At 48.7% G+C, this 19,970-nt stretch overlaps 1 protein-coding gene across 2 annotated transcripts in view; it reads right to left on the minus strand.

Annotated features, from left to right (window-relative positions):
• Positions 1-19,970, minus strand: part of CDH26 (cadherin 26) — a 72,416-nt gene that overhangs the window by 15,387 nt on the left and 37,059 nt on the right. For both annotated transcript variants that reach the window (XM_066587685.1, XM_066587686.1), the window contains 9 exons: positions 17,893-18,009; positions 16,068-16,226; positions 13,133-13,280; positions 11,273-11,439; positions 10,020-10,148; positions 6,487-6,672; positions 4,588-4,859; positions 4,037-4,179; positions 926-1,162 (listed from right to left, as the gene is read on the minus strand). In XM_066587685.1, the coding sequence (XP_066443782.1) occupies positions 926-1,162; positions 4,037-4,179; positions 4,588-4,859; positions 6,487-6,672; positions 10,020-10,148; positions 11,273-11,439; positions 13,133-13,280; positions 16,068-16,226; positions 17,893-18,009 (1,558 nt within the window). The remainder of the gene's footprint in view (positions 1-925; positions 1,163-4,036; positions 4,180-4,587; positions 4,860-6,486; positions 6,673-10,019; positions 10,149-11,272; positions 11,440-13,132; positions 13,281-16,067; positions 16,227-17,892; positions 18,010-19,970) is intronic.

The raw sequence follows: 19,970 nt of genomic DNA on the forward strand, positions 1-19,970 counted from the left end.
ACAATCGGGTCAGTCACTCCCAACCCAATTATTTCAATAATCACTCAATGCTAGTGGAGAGTACATCGAGAATGGCATGATGGAGAAAAAACATCCAGTCGAAGGGGATCTTGTGGATGTAAGCAGCTCGTTACCAAAAGGGGTCAAAGGAGGATGTCAAGAATTGTTCTGAGAAACAGAATCTTCACAGTCAAGTAAATTGTAGTCAGATACAACACTGGAGCTCCAACTAACATGTTTAAATGCACAACTGGTTGCTCTTTAGCAAGGATGGGCTATACCAGCAGACGACCAGTTACAGCACCATTGTGTCTAAGGGAAACAGAAATGTGCTATGCCAGCGTGCAAAAAAGAGAAAAAATTTTGTATCACTGAGCAGTGAAAAAACATCTCCTGGTCAGATGGATCCAGATTTCTGTTACACCGTGCTGATGGGAGATCAGAATTTGGTGCAAGCAGCATGAATCGATGACCCCTTCCTGTCAAGTTGGTGGAGTAATGGTGTGGGGGTTGTATTCTTGGCACATCCTGGGTCCTCTGATACCTGTGACTGGATAGTAGGATGAACTGCTGCAATTCTGAAGGTGAAAGGTGGTCCAACGCACTATTAGATGGTGGTCTACTCAATGGAAATGTCATAAAAGTGTGTTTGATGGGGGTCCAATCACTGGGACCCTCACCACTCTCCCATTCCTCTGCCCGTACTTTCATGGAAACAACTGGCCGGGCTCACTGGCCTGTTTCTGTATCTTCCATAGACCTCAGTGATGAGTGACCAGACATGGTGCCCACTGTCTACACTGCCAATCAGCACCAGACACCCCCATCCTCAGGATTATGGAGCGGGGGTCTCAACTGTTGATATTCCGAACAAAACCCCCTAAATCCACCCCTATAGAGACATGCAGCTAAGGACTGGACTTACCAGATCTTTGTCGGACATTCCAGTTTTTCTCCACACTTCTGGAACGTTCTGCTGGAACTTCAAACTTGAATGGGCCGGCATAAGGATCCAGATCTTTGTCTGCAGCCTCAACTACAAGTGGCATCATGTTCTGCTGCTCACATCTTTGGATGTACGGACTGACCAACCGTGGAGCATTGTCATTGATATCGGACAAGTAGATGAGAACGGTACCCGTCCCGGTAGCTGCAGGCTCCCCTACGGTGGGAATAAAGGGCAGTTGATGTAGAGATAAAAGCATCACGTGTAACAAGCTAGAAAAGTGTTTTTTTTTTGTTCTCAAACAGCGCCACTCTTGTTCATGGGCCGGATCCAGTATTGCAGCATTCAAATAAATGAGGCTGAAGTGCAATATAGGTGGGGCTGTTTATGGAAAAAATTAAAATACTTCTTTCTGATCTCATGCAAAGCCTTTATTTAGACAGTACAAGTTGTTCATTATACGTCAACTGGTGTATGAAACACTTAGTAAGTATGTCCCAGTGAGAGGGATCTGTAAGGCCGCTGACACCGGGATTCTGCAGGGTACAAATACCTATTAATACTCTGCATATCTGCATAATGCGTATTTACAATAATGCAAATATTATTGCAATTGCCAGTTGTCTATTGAAGGTCGGACGTCACTCTTTCATCTGTGTGGAAGCCCTGCCAAGGCTGCTGGAGAACAAGTCAGACCTGCGGTTCTAGGAGGCGAGTTATGTACACTGCCGCACCGTGCGGAGGCAAGTTATGTACACTGCCGCACCGTGCGGAGGCGTGTTATGTACACTGCCGCACCGTGCGGAGGCGAGTTATGTACACTGCCGCACCGTGCGGAGGCGAGTTATGTACACTGCCGCACCGTGCGGAGGCGAGTTATGTACACTGCCGCACCGTGCGGAGGCGAGTTATGTACACTGCCGCACCGTGCAGAGGCGAGTTATGTACACTGCCGCACCGTGCGGAGGCGAGTTATGTACACTGCCGCACCGTGCGGAGGCGAGTTATGTACACTGCCGCACCGTGCAGAGGCAAGTTATGTACACTGCCGCACCGTGCGGAGGCGAGTTATGTACACTGCGGCACCGTGCGGAGGCGAGTTATGTACACTGCCGCACCGTGCGGAGGCGAGTTATGTACACTGCCGCACCGTGCGGAGGCGAGTTATGTACACTGCCGCACCGTGCGGAGGCGAGTTATGTACACTGCCGCACCACGCGAAGGCATGTTATGTACACTGCCGCACCACGCGAAGGCGTGTTATGTACACTGCCGCACCACGCGAAGGCGTGTTATGTACACTGCCGCACCACGCGAAGGCGTGTTATGTACACTGCCGCACCACGCGAAGGCGAGTTATGTACACTGCGGCACCGTGCGGAGGCGAGTTATGTACACTGCCGCACCGTGCGGAGGCGAGTTATGTACACTGCCGCACCGTGCGGAGGCGAGTTATGTACACTGCCGCACCACGCGAAGGCGAGTTATGTACACTGCCGCACCACGCGAAGGCATGTTATGTACACTGCCGCACCACGCGAAGGCGTGTTATGTACACTGCCGCACCACGCGAAGGCGTGTTATGTACACTGCCGCACCACGCGAAGGCGAGTTATGTACACTGCCACACCGTGCGGGGGCGAGTTATGTACACTGCCGCACCACGCGAAGGCGTGTTATGTACACTGCCGCACCACGCGAAGGCGTGTTATGTACACTGCCGCCCCACGCGAAGGCGTGTTATGTACACTGCCGCCCCACGCGAAGGCGTGTTATGTACACTGCCGCACCACGCGAAGGCGTGTTATGTACACTGCCGCACCACGCGAAGGCGTGTTATGTACACTGCCGCACCGTGCGGAGGCGAGTTATGTACACTGCCGCACCACGCGAAGGCGTGTTATGTACACTGCCGCACCACGCGAAGGCGTGTTATGTACACTGCCGCACCACGCGAAGGCGTGTTATGTACACTGCCGCACCACGCGAAGGCGAGTTATGTACACTGCGGCACCGTGCGGAGGCGAGTTATGTACACTGCCGCACCGTGCGGAGGCGAGTTATGTACACTGCCGCACCGTGCGGAGGCGAGTTATGTACACTGCCGCACCACGCGAAGGCGAGTTATGTACACTGCCGCACCACGCGAAGGCGAGTTATGTACACTGCCGCACCACGCGAAGGCATGTTATGTACACTGCCGCACCACGCGAAGGCGTGTTATGTACACTGCCGCACCACGTGAAGGCGTGTTATGTACACTGCCGCACCACGCGAAGGCGAGTTATGTACACTGCCACACCGTGCGGGGGCGAGTTATGTACACTGCCGCACCACGCGAAGGCGTGTTATGTACACTGCCGCACCACGCGAAGGCGTGTTATGTACACTGCCGCCCCACGCGAAGGCGTGTTATGTACACTGCCGCCCCACGCGAAGGCGTGTTATGTACACTGCCGCACCACGCGAAGGCGTGTTATGTACACTGCCGCACCACGCGAAGGCGTGTTATGTACACTGCCGCACCACGCGAAGGCGTGTTATGTACACTGCCGCACCACGCGAAGGCGTGTTATGTACACTGCCGCACCACGCGAAGGCGTGTTATGTACACTGCCGCACCGTGCGGAGGCGAGTTATGTACACTGCCGCACCGTGCGGAGGCGAGTTATGTACACTGCCGCACCACGTGAAGGCGTGTTATGTACACTGCCGCACCATGCGAAGGCGTGTTATGTACACTGCCGCACCGTGCGGAGGTGAAACAGAAGAATTACAAAGTTGTGCTGTATGAGCAGCCGCCGACAGGGCACTAAGCGAGAAATCCCACCTAAAAACCAAGCGACTGTCGGCCGTGTAAACAGTAGCCGCTCATCTTTGAGTGACGGCTTGTCTACTGTTAATGGAGGCGGCTGGAAGAGATCTCAGGCCAGTGACATCCCCATGTATAAAAGCAGGGAGCGACAGTGTCTGGGATGGCTGTCAGGTGTCCACGACGGTCGCCCCATGTAAGGGAAGCTCTAGTAACGTATAACGCGATCCATGTAAAACAACAAAGAAAATGCAGCTCCTCCCACACGGTGTTCTTACCGTCATCTATAGCGTGGACAACCACTTTGTAGACCGTCCGGTTAACATAAGGAGATTCTCTGTCCAGCTCCTGAATTGTTGTAAGAACTCCAGTATTCTCATCCACGGTCACCCAGCCGGCGGGGTCTTCAGCTACTTTATACCTGACAGTCAAAAAACATTACTGCATTTACTGATCATAGTAGTCACCTAGTGATACATTACTGGCACCCCGAGTGTTAGTAATAGCTGAGAAGCCTCACTGAGGACCAGCCCCACTTACATACCTTTGTCCTCATTCCATCTATCATATCTCATATCTCTCTATCAGAAGCGTAACCTGAAGCTCCTGGGCCCCAATGCAAAATCTGTAACAGGCCCCCCAACTATAATGCTTTATTCATAGTACTGGGCTCCCTATATGGAGAAGAGAGGCCTTATGGGCCCCCTAAGGGTCCTGGGCCCGGGTGCAACCGCATCCCCTATAGTTACTCCAGTGCTCTCCATCTATCATAATCTCCTATCTATCTATTTAGATATCACTGGTAGACTGTCAATAAGCCTGCCTTTACCTGATTTTATTTGGCACTATATCCGTATCGGTTGCGTTACACTTTCCCAGGACGGTCCCCGGCTTCACACCTTCTTTTTCTCTGATGATCCTCGTTGAAGGTGAGAACACTGGAGCATCGTTTGTGTCGATCACACTGATGCGGAGGGTAGCGGTGCTCTTTGCTGTCGTTTTGTCCATCACGAGTTTGTTATTTACACAGGAGTAGAGCGCTTCTTCATTCTCCACCGCTACGACGACTGTTTTCGTGGGATCTCCTTCGAAATCCAGTGGCTGAAAAAATGTTATGATGAAAAGTTGTCAAATCTCCAGACATACTAGCTCACTACAAATCTACCAAATGTACAGTGAAGGGCCACTTTATTAGGAACACCGGCGCTTTCACAATTGGATCATCCCTGTATGGAAATTCTCCCCGTGACCCCGGAGTGCGGCATAAAATGTGACAAGTTTTCTTTGGATCAGTTTCAGTGTGAATCCACATCAGATGGGAAAATCCAGCGATCTGAGCGACTTCCACCAAGGCCGGGTCTTCAGTGCTAGACTAGCCGGGGCCGGGATGTCACTGCCGACCGCGTGGGGTTTCTCATGTAATGGTGTGAAAAGTATAACGAGAATAGCGTGATCGAGAAAAAACATCCAGCGAAAGGGGATCCTGTGGACGGAAAGAACTTGTGGAAAGGGATAAGAGGAGGATGTCAGGAATTGTTCTGAGAAACAGGTGCTGCACAGGCAAGATTAGACTCCAGCGGGCAAAAGAGCGCAAAAAATGTATCACTGAGCAGCGGAGAAACATCTCCTGGTCAGATGGATTCAGATTTCTGTCGCACCGTACGGATGGGAGGTCAGAATTTGGCGCAAGCAGCATGAATCGATGACCCCTTTGTTACATGTGCTGCTGAGACATGTTGTACTACTGTGTTTCCAGCAGCACAGCACTCTCAGGGTTAATGATTGAGCTGGCTGGGTGTGGTACTTCCTGCTAGCCAATCTCCTGGGTCTGTGCTCACATATAAACCCAGCTCCTGGTCAGTCTCTGTATGGCCCCTAGGGTGAGCAATCATGAACCCTTGTCTGTCGAAGCTTGTTGTGTGCCCTGCTATCTGTGTTTTGTTGTAGCTTGCTGTGTGATCTGTGCCTTGCGGTTCATGTCCGTTTGTATGTTTATTTTGTGTCAGTTTGGTCTGCTGAGTTTGTTTGCTATGTCTGCGCTAGGTTGGCCTCTAGGGCCCTCTAGTAGATGTGTCTTGCTAGTGTAGGGACTGCAAGATACGAGGGGCCATGCTGGGGCTTGCAGCTTAACTTCATTGGCCAATGTACGAACTAACATCTTGCATTTATATTCAGCTTATCATCTGCTATTAGTGTTTGCATTGTGGCTGTTGTATGCTGTGTATTCTGGCTCTGTGTGTCCTGTTGTTCAGTCTCTGTCATGTGGTATGTGAATGCGTCCTGTTCTGGTGTGTGGCTCCTAGGATCAGCTAGGGCCGAGATCCGAAGACCGTTGGGCTGCCCTTATTGGGGCAGTGTCCCCGCTCAGGTAGGACAACTGACACGCCCTGTGTAGAACAGGATCAGTTGCCTGAAAATCATGTGAAAACCCCGTGTGTTCCATCCCTTTTGGATCGTGTGGGCCCCGTGCTTAGTTTGCCCACACGATTGTAACACCCTTCCTGTCAGCTGGTCACAACATGTCAGCACCTCTGTCTAATCTGTGGTAACTACAAGAAGCTTCCTGTCCACAGGGGCCGATATTCCTGCAGAACGATTTAATCACCTAGTGAAATCTATGGCACAATGAATTTCTGCAGTTCTGAAGACCAAAGGAGTCCCCCACACTACTACATGGGGGTTTCTAATAAAGTGGCGATTTGGTGTAGCGAGTTCTGTAGATCCTCACCTTTACAATATTAAGGACTCCTTCATTGGTTTCTGGATCCGTCACCAAGTTGTAATTGTCTTTCTCATTTCCAGATATTATCGTGTACTTGGCTCTCCAGCCCGGAGTCCTCGGCGCATCTTTGTCTTCTACTTTTAACCGCAAGGTGTTATTCTTGACTTCTCCCTCATGTAAAGATAGTTCATACTGAAAAGAAAGATCAGACACTTAAAGGGCCGAGAACATCTTATACTTCTATGTAATAACAGAGGCCGAATATTAATTTACTAAGGCTGGGTACAGGGCAGCGCTATATTCTCTCTGTCATTCAGCTCCATCCAAGGAGCAAAACGGGGAGTGCCGAATCCAACATTTGCCGGACCTGAACGGATCTGGATGGACTCCATTATAATGGGGTCTATCTACTTTCCATGGACAGATTAACATGGCTATAAACTATTTCCTTCAGGATTTCATACTGAATCTATGGCAGAGGCTCAAACGGAGCTTCCGGTATAGATGGAGCACAGCCTAAACAGTTTCTAGCAGTTTTTGGCAGAAACATTTTGTTAAAAATCACATGACTTGTACTACATTAACACTATAATTTGCAACTTGTCGCTTGCTGAATTTGAAAAGTGATAAGAAAAGTAGGCGTGGTCTAAAAAGAGACATGGGGGGGGTATTTATTAGCAGGGCTTTTTTTAGAGTGATTTATTGTGTTTTCCGACAATCTCAATCAGCCAGCGTTACTTGTACATTATTTTTCAAACTGTCACGTCTTTTTGGAAATTTGGCGCAGTTGTGCTGGTTACATTTTTGTTGCCCCTTTTGGTGGATTCTGCTCCAATATGTTCAGAAAACCTCATGTTAGTTGTAATGATGAGGGTTAAAGTTGTCACAAAATTTGTAAATTCTCTCGAAAGGCGTAAATAGTAAATGTGAAACAGTGACAATACGGAAGCCACGCCCACTTTCAACTTCAGAAATTGAAACTAACGTAAAAGGTGTAACGAAGGTGAGAACTGGAGCAAATGGTTCTTGTACGAGTGCACCTTAGAGGGGTATTCTGAGCTTTTTTCAACCTGGGTCGTCAGTAGCTGATCGGCAGGGGTCTGCCACTGGGGATTCCTGTCCATCAGCTGATTGTCCGGCCAGCTACCAGTGCAGCGGGCTGAACATAGTCAGTAGCAGTCAGCACAGGAAGTGGGAGCACCGACTTCAAGGGGAGCGCCGCGCTACTATTCCACTTCCTGCCCCCTGTCCCATCTGTACCTTCCTGTGCTGACTGCTGATGACAATGTCTGGCCTGCTGCACTGATAGCGGACCCGATGGTCAACTGATTGATTCCGAGCAGCGGACCCCCATCCATCAACTACTGATGACCTATCCAAAAGAGAGTTGGAAAAAAGCCCAGAATACCCCTCTAAATTAGTTCTGTGAGGTCCATTTATGCCAAAATAAGGGTGCGCCGGGATTTATAAACAACCCCCATTGCTATAATCAAATGGATTATGAAGGACTGAAAATGGGGCACGTTTTGTTGCAAGCCCTCATCTGTTCATACCGTAACAGGCAGAGGTTTGATTATCTGGCTGTTAGTCCCAAGTACACCAAATGTAGCACAAATCTCTCAAACTTTCTCATCTACATTTTACTTTCTGGCTTGCATCACAACAAATGTGACGGGCCACATGGCCACCTAACACTGGGCCAAGTAGGCCAAAGTTGTAACTTTTGTATACCAGAAATCTGTCCTACAGGGTATAATAGATCTGTCCCTTCATCATCCCGGCTTCTTCTCTAGTGCACTCCCAGTCAATTCAGGCAAGGAAAAAAGTGGAAGGAAACAAAAACCTCACTGACTTTCAGGTATCTTTGTAAAGGGAGCCCGTCAGGAATTGTATCACACGTAGCCTAAAACCTAAAGAGGCACCGCATGCCGTATTGTAGAGATCTGTACCCTGAAATGCTGAGGCGTTTCAGTAAAAAAAATATATACTTTAAATAGCAGCCAGAGAGAAGAGTCATAGGGGCGGCTCCCAGTCCAGATCAACTAGATTGACAGGTCTTATACACCCCTGCTTTAAATCTCCCAGGAATCCTTAGGGTAAGAAGAAGGCTACTATTTTGGTTGCAAATGACTGTGGCATTGCATAGTAACCGTGTCACTGCGACAAATGTGTGAAAGGGGTTCTCCAGGGCTAAAATATTGATAACCTATCTTCATGGGTCACATGCTTAGGAACCTCGCTGATCAACTGATTGAAGTGACAGCCGCATTCAGTCCATACTGGGCACAGCACTGTACAGTGGCTGTGCCTGGTATTGCAGCTCCTTCCCTGAGCTGCTCTCAGACTATATGACCAATGAATGTGACATCACACGCCTGCGAGGCGGCCACGGCGCTCACCCAAGCACTACGGCCTATTCTATCAGCTCATCAGTTGGGATCATGAACAGTGGACCCCTGACAATTAACTATTGATAATCTATCTTCCATATCTACCATGTTTCCCCAAAAATAAGACCCTGTCTTATATTAATTTTTTGACCCCCAAAATAGGCACTACGTCTTATTTTTGGTGGAGGTCTTATTATAGTTAGCAAGCAGGCTCGGTCCAGGTCCTTCCTGACGCTCTCCGCGGTTCAGACGTGCTCATACAATATCACTTTCTGGTTACGGGATTCATAAATCCTGCCTCCAGGAAGCAATGGCTGTGATTGGTTCTTCGACCGCTGCTCAGCCAATCAATGCAGCGCTGGGTGAACCAAGATGCTGAGTTGCTCTCAGGCTATGAGACCAATGAACAAGACTTTTGACACGTCTCTATAAACATATTGTAAAAATGCAGGTACTCTTTAAATGATACAAATCTGTCTGCCTTCAGGTGCCACCAGGAGGCGCTCACTACATGTGGACTTATACTGCATTCAAAAATAAATTAGACGTCATAAAGCTCTTAAAGGGAACCTGTCACATTGAAAATGCCTTCCAATCTACAGGCTGTGTTAGAGCAGGAGGAGCTGAGCAGATTGATATGTAACATGTGGGAAAAGATTTAGTCAAACTGGTCTTTCAGTCATTTAAATCTTTGCTCATTCTGAGCTTAGGAGTCCAGTGGGCGGTCCTAACAGATAATGACAGCCTTCCTGGTAGGACTGCCTGCTGATGTGGCTATCTATCACTGGTAGGAGGTCAATACATCAGGAAGAAATGACAGCGTTCCAGGCGTATCTATTTCAAAAGTGCAGCTTTTATTCCTCCATCAACGCGACGTTTCGACCCCCTTGGGGTCTTTGTCAAGCCACCCTGGTAGGAGGTCCATCGGACTCTTAAGCAGGGATTTAAATGAATAAAGCAGACGTTCTACTGAATCTTTCCCACATGTTATATATCAATCTGCTCGCCACCTCCTGGTCTATAACTTGCTGAATGCAGATCAGATGGCGTGACGGGTTCCCTTTAAGCTTCTAGCGGTTCCATGATGCGAAATAACAATATATCAAATATCAGTATTTAGTACATAATTCATGGCTTAGTAATACTCACTTTGTCAGGGGTGAACACGGGCATGTTATTATTCCCATCCTGTAGGCGGACAGTGACGGTAGTTGTGCTCACCATGGGTTCCTTCCCATTGTCACGAGCGCCGACAATCAGTCGGATGATGCCAGCAGCCTAAATGACAAATGTCAGAGAATAAACTGGATACTGAAGGTCAGCAGCACATCGTTCACATTGCTTGTTTGGAGAAAGTGGATGGGGCTGTGGTAGTTTCCAGCACAGCGGTAGCTGGGTGCGCTGCTGTGCAGAGATAAGGGGTTGCCCCGCACATGCCGCAGCCGACAGCCGCTCATCACATGCAAAGAAGAGCGCCAAAAGGGCCCAATGACCAGGGTCGAACTTGTCAAGCCAGGTAGAAGAAGAGGTAGTCTCATTCCCCACAAGTAACTAGAACAGCGCCATGGACCCTAGCAGGGATAAAGACAAAGGTGCCAGACATGTGAGGCTGGTCTCCGGCGACTAAGCATGTGCACACTATATGGACAATGATAATTGCACAGATAAGGACTGGGGTAGTACCTCCCCAAAGAGGACTGCATTATACAGAGATGGTGCCGCCATGTTTATAGCTCCTGTGCTAGCATATGACTGCACGTGAAGTAGAATCAGTAAGCTGCTTAAAGGGGTTTTCCAGGAAAATACTACTGATGAGCTATCCTCAGGATAGGTCATCAATAGTTGATCGGCTGGAGTCCGTCGCTCAGGACCCTGACTGATCAGCTGAGCGGGTGCATGCTGTCAGCGCCGCAAATACAGAGGTTGGTGCGGAAGCCTCCGCGGTGACCTCTGTGTAGTGGCACTCTCGTGTTGATGTCAATGAACAGCCAACCTCGTGCCCTCCTATGGAGTGATACCAACCGGCACGTTTAATCAGTAAAGTTTATTTTGATTTCAGAAAAAGTTCTGCTGACTCCACCTCTGTCTGTCACCGCCGTACCATATACAATACCGCCACCTGCTTCCCTTCTGATAAGCAGTTGGGGTTTTGGCAGTTGGGCCTCTGCCAATCAGAAAGTGATTAGTATGGGAGATGGGAATATACTGTACCACATGAGGAAGGTAAGGAGGATGGGGAGGGTCCACGGCAGAGGAGGGTCCACGGCAGAGGAGGGTGCATGGCAGAAGAGGGTGCATGGCAGAAGAGGGTGCATGGCAGAAGAGGGTGCACAACAGAGGACAACCATGAATACACCCAGATAGCCAATAAAAGCACTGTTAAAGTGAAGAGGGCAACAAACCTGATAATCCAGGCAGCCTTTCCCATAAATTAGTCCATGGTCGGGATCAATACGGAATTCCACATTAGGAATCTTGGGGATCTCATTGATCATATAATAGGTCACTGTAGAATTTATGGTTTCCTCCTTGTCAGAATCTGTTGCCGTCAGTTTAAAAAATGGTTTATCTGTAATAAAGCAGAAAGAAAATTGGTAAATTTCACAAAAATACCTTCAGCTGAATGGCCACTTTATTGGAGACCCCCATCTAGGAGTGAGTTGGATATCTGCTGGCCTCCATAACAGCAGCGGTTCATCATTGCATCCATCCAGAGGAATCAGGGAGCTAGCATGTACCAAGCAACCATCGCCACACCACTACTGCATCTTCACTAGAGTGACAGGAAGGGGTCATCGGTTCATGCTGCTTGTGCCAAATTCTGACCTCCCATCAGCATGGGGCAACAGACATCTGGATCCATCTGACCAGGAGATGCTTTTCTGCTGCTCAGCGATACAAGTTTTGTCTTTCTGCTTCTTTTAGACATAGCGGTGCTGGAACTGGTTGTCTGCCGTTAAAGCTCATCTAAGGAAGTTGTATGTTTGGACACGTTCATTCAAGCACCGGTGTTGTGTTTGGCTGCATTTTGCTTCACTGTGCAGCACCTGCTCATCAGAACTATTCCTGACATCCTCCTCTGACCCCTTTTGGTGAGGAGTTGTTACCATCATCAAAATCCCCTTAACTGGATGTTTTTCCTGGATCACTCCATTCTCTGTATACTCTCCACACCATTACACGAGAACCCCACGCGGTCGGCAGTGACATCCCGGCCCCGGCTAGTCCAGCACCGATGACCCGGCCTTGTTGGAATCACTCAGATCGCCGGATTTTCACATCTAATGTGGATTCACACTGAAAGTGATTCACGGAAAACTTGTCACGTGATTTTATGCTGCAGTCCGGGGTCACGGCTTCCGCTCTGACCCCAGTGTAGCCTGGCACTAAAAGCTGCCACTGCCTGGAGAACCCCTTTAAGAGCCCACATTAAGCTAAAGTTGATGAAATTGGACTCTACCAACCAACATGGCCATTTGTGAAATCTAACAATGAACGATTATTTCAGATAAGGACAAAGTCTGGAATGAAGTCGGACACTCTAAACTATCATCTATCGGAAGCTAGCTCGGTCTTTGAAACAAGGTTCCCAGAATGATCGTCGGCCGTCATCCGCTGTCGTTGAACTCGTATGGTCTGACAGCCAGTACAGACTAAAGTGTGCCTGGCCGCATCAACCGTCAGCCTGCTACAATGTAACGTGTACGGCCATCTTTAGGGCAGTAACTATGTGTAGTCCTTCCCATATCTCCGCTAGGCACTCATTAATCATCCTTCTTTTACCGTGTTTCCCCGAAAATAAGACAGTGGCTTAATTTTTGTTCAAAAAGGTTTAACTTTTTTACATGTATAGCTGCCTGGACACTATTTAAATTGACTTTTTTAATTAACTATTAGCAGGGCTTAATTTTGGGGTAGGGCTTATATTTCAAGCATCCTCAAAAAGCCTGAAAAATCATTTTGCATCCTCAAAAATTCTGGAAAATCATGCTATGTCTTATTTTCAGGGAAACATGGTAGTTCTCCCTGGAAGCCAATCAGAGTGTGAGAACTCCACCACCGCCATCTAAATGCTCTCAGTGTGAAGAGACATGCTTGCTTCCATCTATGTCTGCAGCGCCAGAGGAAAGAATGGCGGTAGCTAACAGGAGCGAGCCGAATGGCGACATCAGTGCGGAGAGGAAACGGATTTTAGGAGAAATCAGTATAGCTGGAGCCTGGGATCAAAAGAAAGACAATGAAGACACCTTGCTGTAACTTACCCAGATCGGCGGTTTCTTTTAGGGTAGTCTCATACGTGTCATTAGTAAATACGGGGGCGTTGTCATTGAGATCCTGTATCTCTATATTAATAAGCAGCTCGCGGTCCACAATGGAGCCCGTCCCCGCCTCTGCGGCGTCAAAGCGAAGCTGTAGGTAGAACATCGAACGCAGCGGTTAATGAGGAGTCCGTTGTCTGGGCTGAAATGCGTCAATTTTACGTGCGCAAGAAAACGCCGGTATGAAGGAGCGCCAGCAGAACAGAACCCGATGATGTCAATGTGTTTGTTCTTACGGGCGCGTTTTGGGAGCGTATTTCACACACACGGAAAAAAAAGTAAGACCTGGTCTACTTTTCCGCGTTTTGCGCAGCAAATGTCCCATAGACGTTTATGGAAGGCGCACAGATACACAAGGGGAAGCGTGAAAAACTGCGCAAAATGCAGAGAAAAGAACACACCTATACCTCGTTAGCCTAATAGCCTTCAGAAAATCACGGCCGCAAAAAGTGGCGAAACAAAACCATTGACTTCAGAGGTTTCGTTTTCACTACTTGATTCTTGCGCAATATTACCACGTGTGAAAAAAGAAAGGTCGCGCCCTAACTTTCGTTTTTTCTCGCACGCAGAAGTGCGGAGTTTGAACAGTTAAGAAATAAAAGGCTTTTCACTGGTTCCTGAACAAATGCGCTCCGTTGCAGCGACCGTATCTGTGCCTGCGCCCGCGTGTTGAAGCCCTCAGGACTTATTCAGACAACCGTATTTACGCAGGTATTTCGCCGCATTAAAAAAAAATAATAAAATCCCTGAAAAACAGCAAAAATGTGAAGCGTTGGGATTCAATGGGTTCATTTTAACAACCGATTTTTATTTTTTTTGTACGTAAAATAATCATGTCGGGATAAACATAGCGCCTACGCCACACTTTTACGGTCAGCGGTCTTATACGCCGCGTACAGAGATAGGTCTTGCCGTATCGTTTGACATGATATGCAGCAGACTCCCATAGACTTCTGTGGAAGCAGAAAAAAAGGAAAGAGGGGGGGCGGGGAGTTGAGCTGCATCCAACGCTGGGAAAAGAAGACAACCCACCGTGATTTACCATTACTGGTCATTCCGAGGATTTTACAGCGATCGCTGGTTTTCATCCCTTCTGCATTTTTTTTGCCTATACGCTGAATGGCTGAAACATGCGAATAAAGATCGGGACTCACTTGCGGCAAATCTCCATTCATGGGGTAATACGGTGCGTACGAGCGAACGTAAAAAGCTTACGGTCGTGTGAAGGCGCCTCAAACTGTAACAAGGACCTTAACAGTAAGGCTTCTCACGGACTCATCTGTATTCGGGCTCCTTCACATCACCTTAGTATTTGTGTCCGTTTTTCCCGCACATTAATACGCTGTCCGGCCCTCTCACATTGGCGCAGGAGTCACCCGCAGCGGTTGTGAACAGACTCAGCAGTGTAATTAGTCCCCGGTGCTAGCGCATAATTTCCATGGTTTCATTTTCTCCATCGGGATTCTCGCACATTAATACTATGTGCGAGAAAATCTGGAGCGCGACCTCGCTGACCGCTTTTTTATTTTCTGTTTTTTTTAAACTCGCGCGCAATAGTGAGGAGTTTGAATAGTCAAAGAAAAGAAAAAACCCGGTTTATGAGCGAAAACGTGCCAGCGAGCGTATTAGCGCATGCCATCACAGAGACTCCTATTGAGCCTCATGTGCGCCATCAACAGGCAAAAATAGAGCATGTTGGGTATTTTTTTTTGCCCGACTGAAATGCGTCCGCAAAAACGCTCAATGTGAGGAAACCCATTGAAATGAATGTGTTCTGTCGTCTGCAGTGTGCTTGAGGAGCCCTCATGGCGTTTGTGTGTGAAGGGCGCAGTCAATATGCGAGGGGGAAAACCACAAGAAGGACCAAAAATGCACTAAAAGCGCAAAAATCCATGCAGTGACAGCGCTGCGTACAGAACGGCCGTCTGAGGGAGTCTTTAGGGTATGAAATCGGCATCAGAGAAATCTGATTACAATGGCGAACCACATCAGAAATCCGTGCGCTAAACACAGATTGCTGCCACGGATTTTCATATTGAGAGCTCCTTAATACGGGCGATGTTGCTCACACTTTCACGCGTACAAACTCAAATTGCGCAAACCGCTGACAACAGGACCCATTGATTTCAGTGGGTTCCCTCACATTTCAGTTGGGAAAAAAAATACGCAACATCTTCTATTCTCGTGTACATTTGCGCATAGAAATAGAGCATTAAAAACGATGGATTCTATTTTCTGCGCAATGCGGACGCGCATCTGTGAGACCGCTGTAAACGGGGCGGATTTTCTATGCAGACGTTCCGCACAGAAAATCTGCCGCATTTCCGCTACATGTGAACACACCGCTGGCGGTCGTGTCGCCGTGCTGATCCCTATAGTGGGCCCTCCACCTGAGTCTCCTTTGCACGCCCGTATGCGTTTGTACGCTCACCCGTACGCAGCGTATATACGCGTGAATTAATATTTACCACAATCGAGTCCTGATTGTTGTATTTAAAGCCATTCACACGGAGCGCTGCTGCGTGAACGTTAAAAAAACACGCTGACGAGATGGAACGCAACGATCCGAGGAAAATCCTCCGAATGACAATTAATGACTTCGCGCGGACAAACCGCGGCCGTCTGCCTAGGATTGCGTTTGCTAACGCAATCCTATGGCAGCTTCCAAGGGTGGAAATTCCGTGGGAATTTCCGCCCGTGTGCAGGGGGCCTAAGATGAGTGGATACACCTGCAATGACTACTGGACACGTGACTAAATCCACACGCCTGTCACCCGTCTCCCACAACACGCCTGTTCCCAGAGAGAATGCCCCATTGCCTGCTGACCCCCGCCGCGGTGTTGTGGGACATCCGAGGGGCCGGGGTTCTCATACTCACAACAAACAGCGGTGTCTTCTCCCTGTCGATGGGGCGGTTCACGTAGACGGCGCCCGTGCGCTCGTTGATATGGAACAAGCCGACTTCTGGGGGCTCATCCACCCCGGGGCCGCTGATGAGATACGTGATGCTGTAGTTATTCGATCGGTCATTGAAGAGCTGCAAACACAGAACAAACAGGTGAAGAGATGGTTGGGGTCCTTCTACACGACCAACGCTACTGACCGTCCGCTACAGGAGCTTCACAGAGACGGATGCAGACGGTACACAAGCATTGCTATGATCATCGTCCCCAAGGCCTGCCTCACATGGACTATGTGTATTTATGTGCACATTTACGATGCATTTCTGCTGAATGGGCGTTGCGTATTCGTGCGTGCAAGTTCGGTTTTTACTGCACATTTGCACACAAATAAAACCCGCGGCGATGCCCTCAGCCACTGAAATGTCAATTACTTGGAGTTTAATTAATATGTGTCCTTTTGCTGCGCAGGAATGCGTATGCAAAATAAGAGCATGTGAGCGAACCCATTGAAATCAATTGGTTCTATTTTCTGCGTATTACAGGCGCACATTTTGCGCACGCAAATACTCCCATGTGACACATCAGTAAGGGTAGCATCTCTCCTTAAGAAGGTGTGAGGAGACTAATAAGGCCGTGCATGCTCCTCTGGGGAATACTAAAATAAGGAAGATGGAACAATACCTCTACAGCGCCACCTATTCCCAACCCAGGTCACAGGCCCCTCCTTAGCCAAGCCAGAGACCTACTGCTCACTGATGAGGGGCAAACACCCCAAAACAGCTATCTGTGTATGGATTCTGGTTTGGCTTTCAATTCCCAGTCATTGTTACAAGGCTTGTATAAAGAGTCTAACATTGACTTGTACGAATATTGCCTTTAATAGGTGGCTCTGCAGAGATATTGTTCCATCTCCAGCCGTATATTGGCTGCTGTTTTCACAGTCGGTTGATATACGCTACCGTCTGAGCTGTCTTTCCCTTTACCTTCCATTGCTGGCTGCCGACAAGGGGCAAGAGCTTAGCATCAAAGCAGGAACTCCCCTGTCACACCCCTAGCTCCCGATTGGCTACATTGAAGAAGGTCCTAGCACCAGCGTCTGGATAGCTTTTTGCCGGGGCTGTAGGATTAGGCTTAGGAATTGGTGTTCATGTTAGTCTTACTGTATTAGCTGTTAATGCTTCCCTGTTTGGAAGCATTTACATGCAAAACTGTAGGGCTAAAAGGCAAAGTAATCCCTAACCCTAACCCTGCAGCCTCGGTAAAAATGCACCACAGCACTGCTCCCGGCAACAAGCTCTGCTCATCACACTGCGCTCCCGACCCCACCCGCTCATTACACTGTGCTCTCGGGTACATCCGCCGGTCTGAAGAAAGAAGATCCGTCCGCGAAGGAAGGAAGATCCGCATCGTCCAGAGCAGGTGAGTTTAATTCTGGTCCGGGTGTTCTGCAGATCCGGACGGCTTCCATAGGCTTCAATAGAAGCCTGCGGGAGACCCGCACGAAAATGGAGCATGTCCATTTTTTTTCCCCGCACGCGGATCCGTGCCTGACGGGTAAAATGACATTTTTATTTATTTGGTATTTAACTACCTGCGGGTGTCCAATGCATCCCTATGGGGAGCGGATCCGCGTGCTGGAGAAACGCTGCGGATTTTAAATAAAAATTATCCCGTGGACATGAGGCCTTAAACTTGAATACACAGACACACCTGACAGCATGATAGCATTTACATATATACTGCATACCCCTTCCATGTGACCCAAAGTTACAGGACAATGTCAACTCAGCTACTTCTTACATTTCCAGCATGTTTTGGGAAGGGTCCTGCGTCGTTCTCTTCCAGGACTATGGTCGTCAGGACCCATCTTCTCTTGAAGCGACGGAGTGGACGGAGGCTGTCTGATGTTTCTCCATGCTGTATAGAAAGAATGACCAGTGTGAATTACTCTGTCACATCTATAGTAAATACAGACCTGTACCGGGCGGCCATTCACACCTCATGCAGTAGGAATCCTTCAGAAAGTGTCAAGACAAGGCTGTGCAGCCGTAATCTCACTAACATCACATGTGGGATGACACTGAGAGGCGACACCTACCTGTAGATAACACAAGATCCACCATTCATAATAGGTGATCAGCTGTGACCATCTACTCCCTTCCCTGCAAAATGACCCCCGCAGATCATGTCTAGAACAGTCTCCCATACAAGTCAATGGGTCCCCTCCGGTCCACTATGTGAATGGCCCATGAAGCTGTAAAGCATCTCTCTAAATGCACCCCAGGAGTGTGGGCCACTAGGGATCTCCCTTCCTTCTAATTTGATGTCCGCTGCCTGGTTGTCCCGCGAAATCAAGTGGGGTTAAGTACTTCTGTATGGCCATATTAATGCCCTTTGTAATGTACATCGTGCATTAAATATGAGCCATACAGAAGTTATTCACTTACCTGCTCCGTTGCTAGCGTCCCCGTCGCCATGGATCCGTCTAATTCTGATGTCTTCTTGCTTTTTTAGACGCGCTTGCGCTGTGCGGTCTTCTTCCTGGTGAATGGGGCCGCTCGTGCCGGAGAGCTGGTCCTCGTAGCTACGCCCCGTCACGTGTGCCGATTCCAGCCAATCAGGCGGCTGGAATCGGCAATGGACCGCACAGAGCCCACGGTGCACCATGGGAGAAGACCCGCGGTGCATCGTGGGTGAAGATCCCGGCGGCCATCTTGGTGAAGGAAGAAGAAGGAAGAAGTCGCAGAGCGGGGATTCGGGTAAGTAATATTTTTTTTTTCTTTTTAACACATCCTGTGGGGTTGTCTTGCGCCGAACGGGGGCCTATGGAAAAAAAAAAAAAAACGTTTCGGCGCGAGACAACCCCTTTAAGTGAAATCCATCTTTATAAACAGACACTGAGACAGATAACAGGAAGTGAAGGAGGGTGATATCTTATCCTGCCCATAGACGTCTATAGAGAGGAAAGGAAGGGGGGGGGGGAGTCACGCAAACACTGCGACAGTTACTGCTAACTGATTCACAGCTACTGAAATCACACCTGCACTGCTCAGTACTTCTCTAGTGTTCTCCATGCTACCACTATTTCTTGGTGTGTGCTATAAAGAGTTAAAGGGGGTTTTCTGGTCAAAAATGCTATTGAGGACCTACCATTAGGATAGGTCATCAATAGAGATGAGCGAGCGTACTCGGATAAGCACTACTCGCTCGAGTAATTGGCTTTATCCGAGTATCGCTGTGCTCGGGTCTAAAGATTCGGGTGCCGCTGCGGCTGACAGGTGAGTCGCAGCGGGGAGCAGGGGAGAGCGGGCGGGAGAGAAGGAGAGAAAGATCTTACCTCCGTTCCTCCCCGCTCTCCCCTGCAGCTCCCCGCTACGTGCCGGCACCCGAATCTTTAGACCCGAGCACAGCGATACTCGGATAAAGCCAATTACTCGAGCGAGTAGTGCTTATCCGAGTACGCTCGCTCATCTCTAGTCATCAATAGTTGATCGAACGAGGTCTGCTGCTCAGGACCCTGACCGATCAGCTGTGCGGGCGCAAGCTGTCAGCACCACAATAACAGAAGTTGGAGCGGAAGCCTCTGCACCGACCTCCTATGTAGTGGCCAGCACTTCTAACTGCAGGCACGGCTCACATTGTGCAGTCTATAGAAACCTCACAGCAGCTCAGGGACAACTGAGAATTAGAGATGAGACTGCAGAAGGGAAAACCGGTGATAAATGTGGAATACAAGCCATATAACGGCCAGATATAGTGATATTTCTCATGTACACACAGCTTATTCTGAAAAGTCACCGGGAAAGAAAACACTAGATGGTGCTTTTACTTGCAGGTCATAAGTTCAGACTACTGACCATCATCGGGTATTGTTAAGG

This window comes from Eleutherodactylus coqui, chromosome 13 (genome assembly GCF_035609145.1).
Source record: "Eleutherodactylus coqui strain aEleCoq1 chromosome 13, aEleCoq1.hap1, whole genome shotgun sequence".
Classification (NCBI taxonomy): domain Eukaryota; kingdom Metazoa; phylum Chordata; class Amphibia; order Anura; family Eleutherodactylidae; genus Eleutherodactylus; species Eleutherodactylus coqui.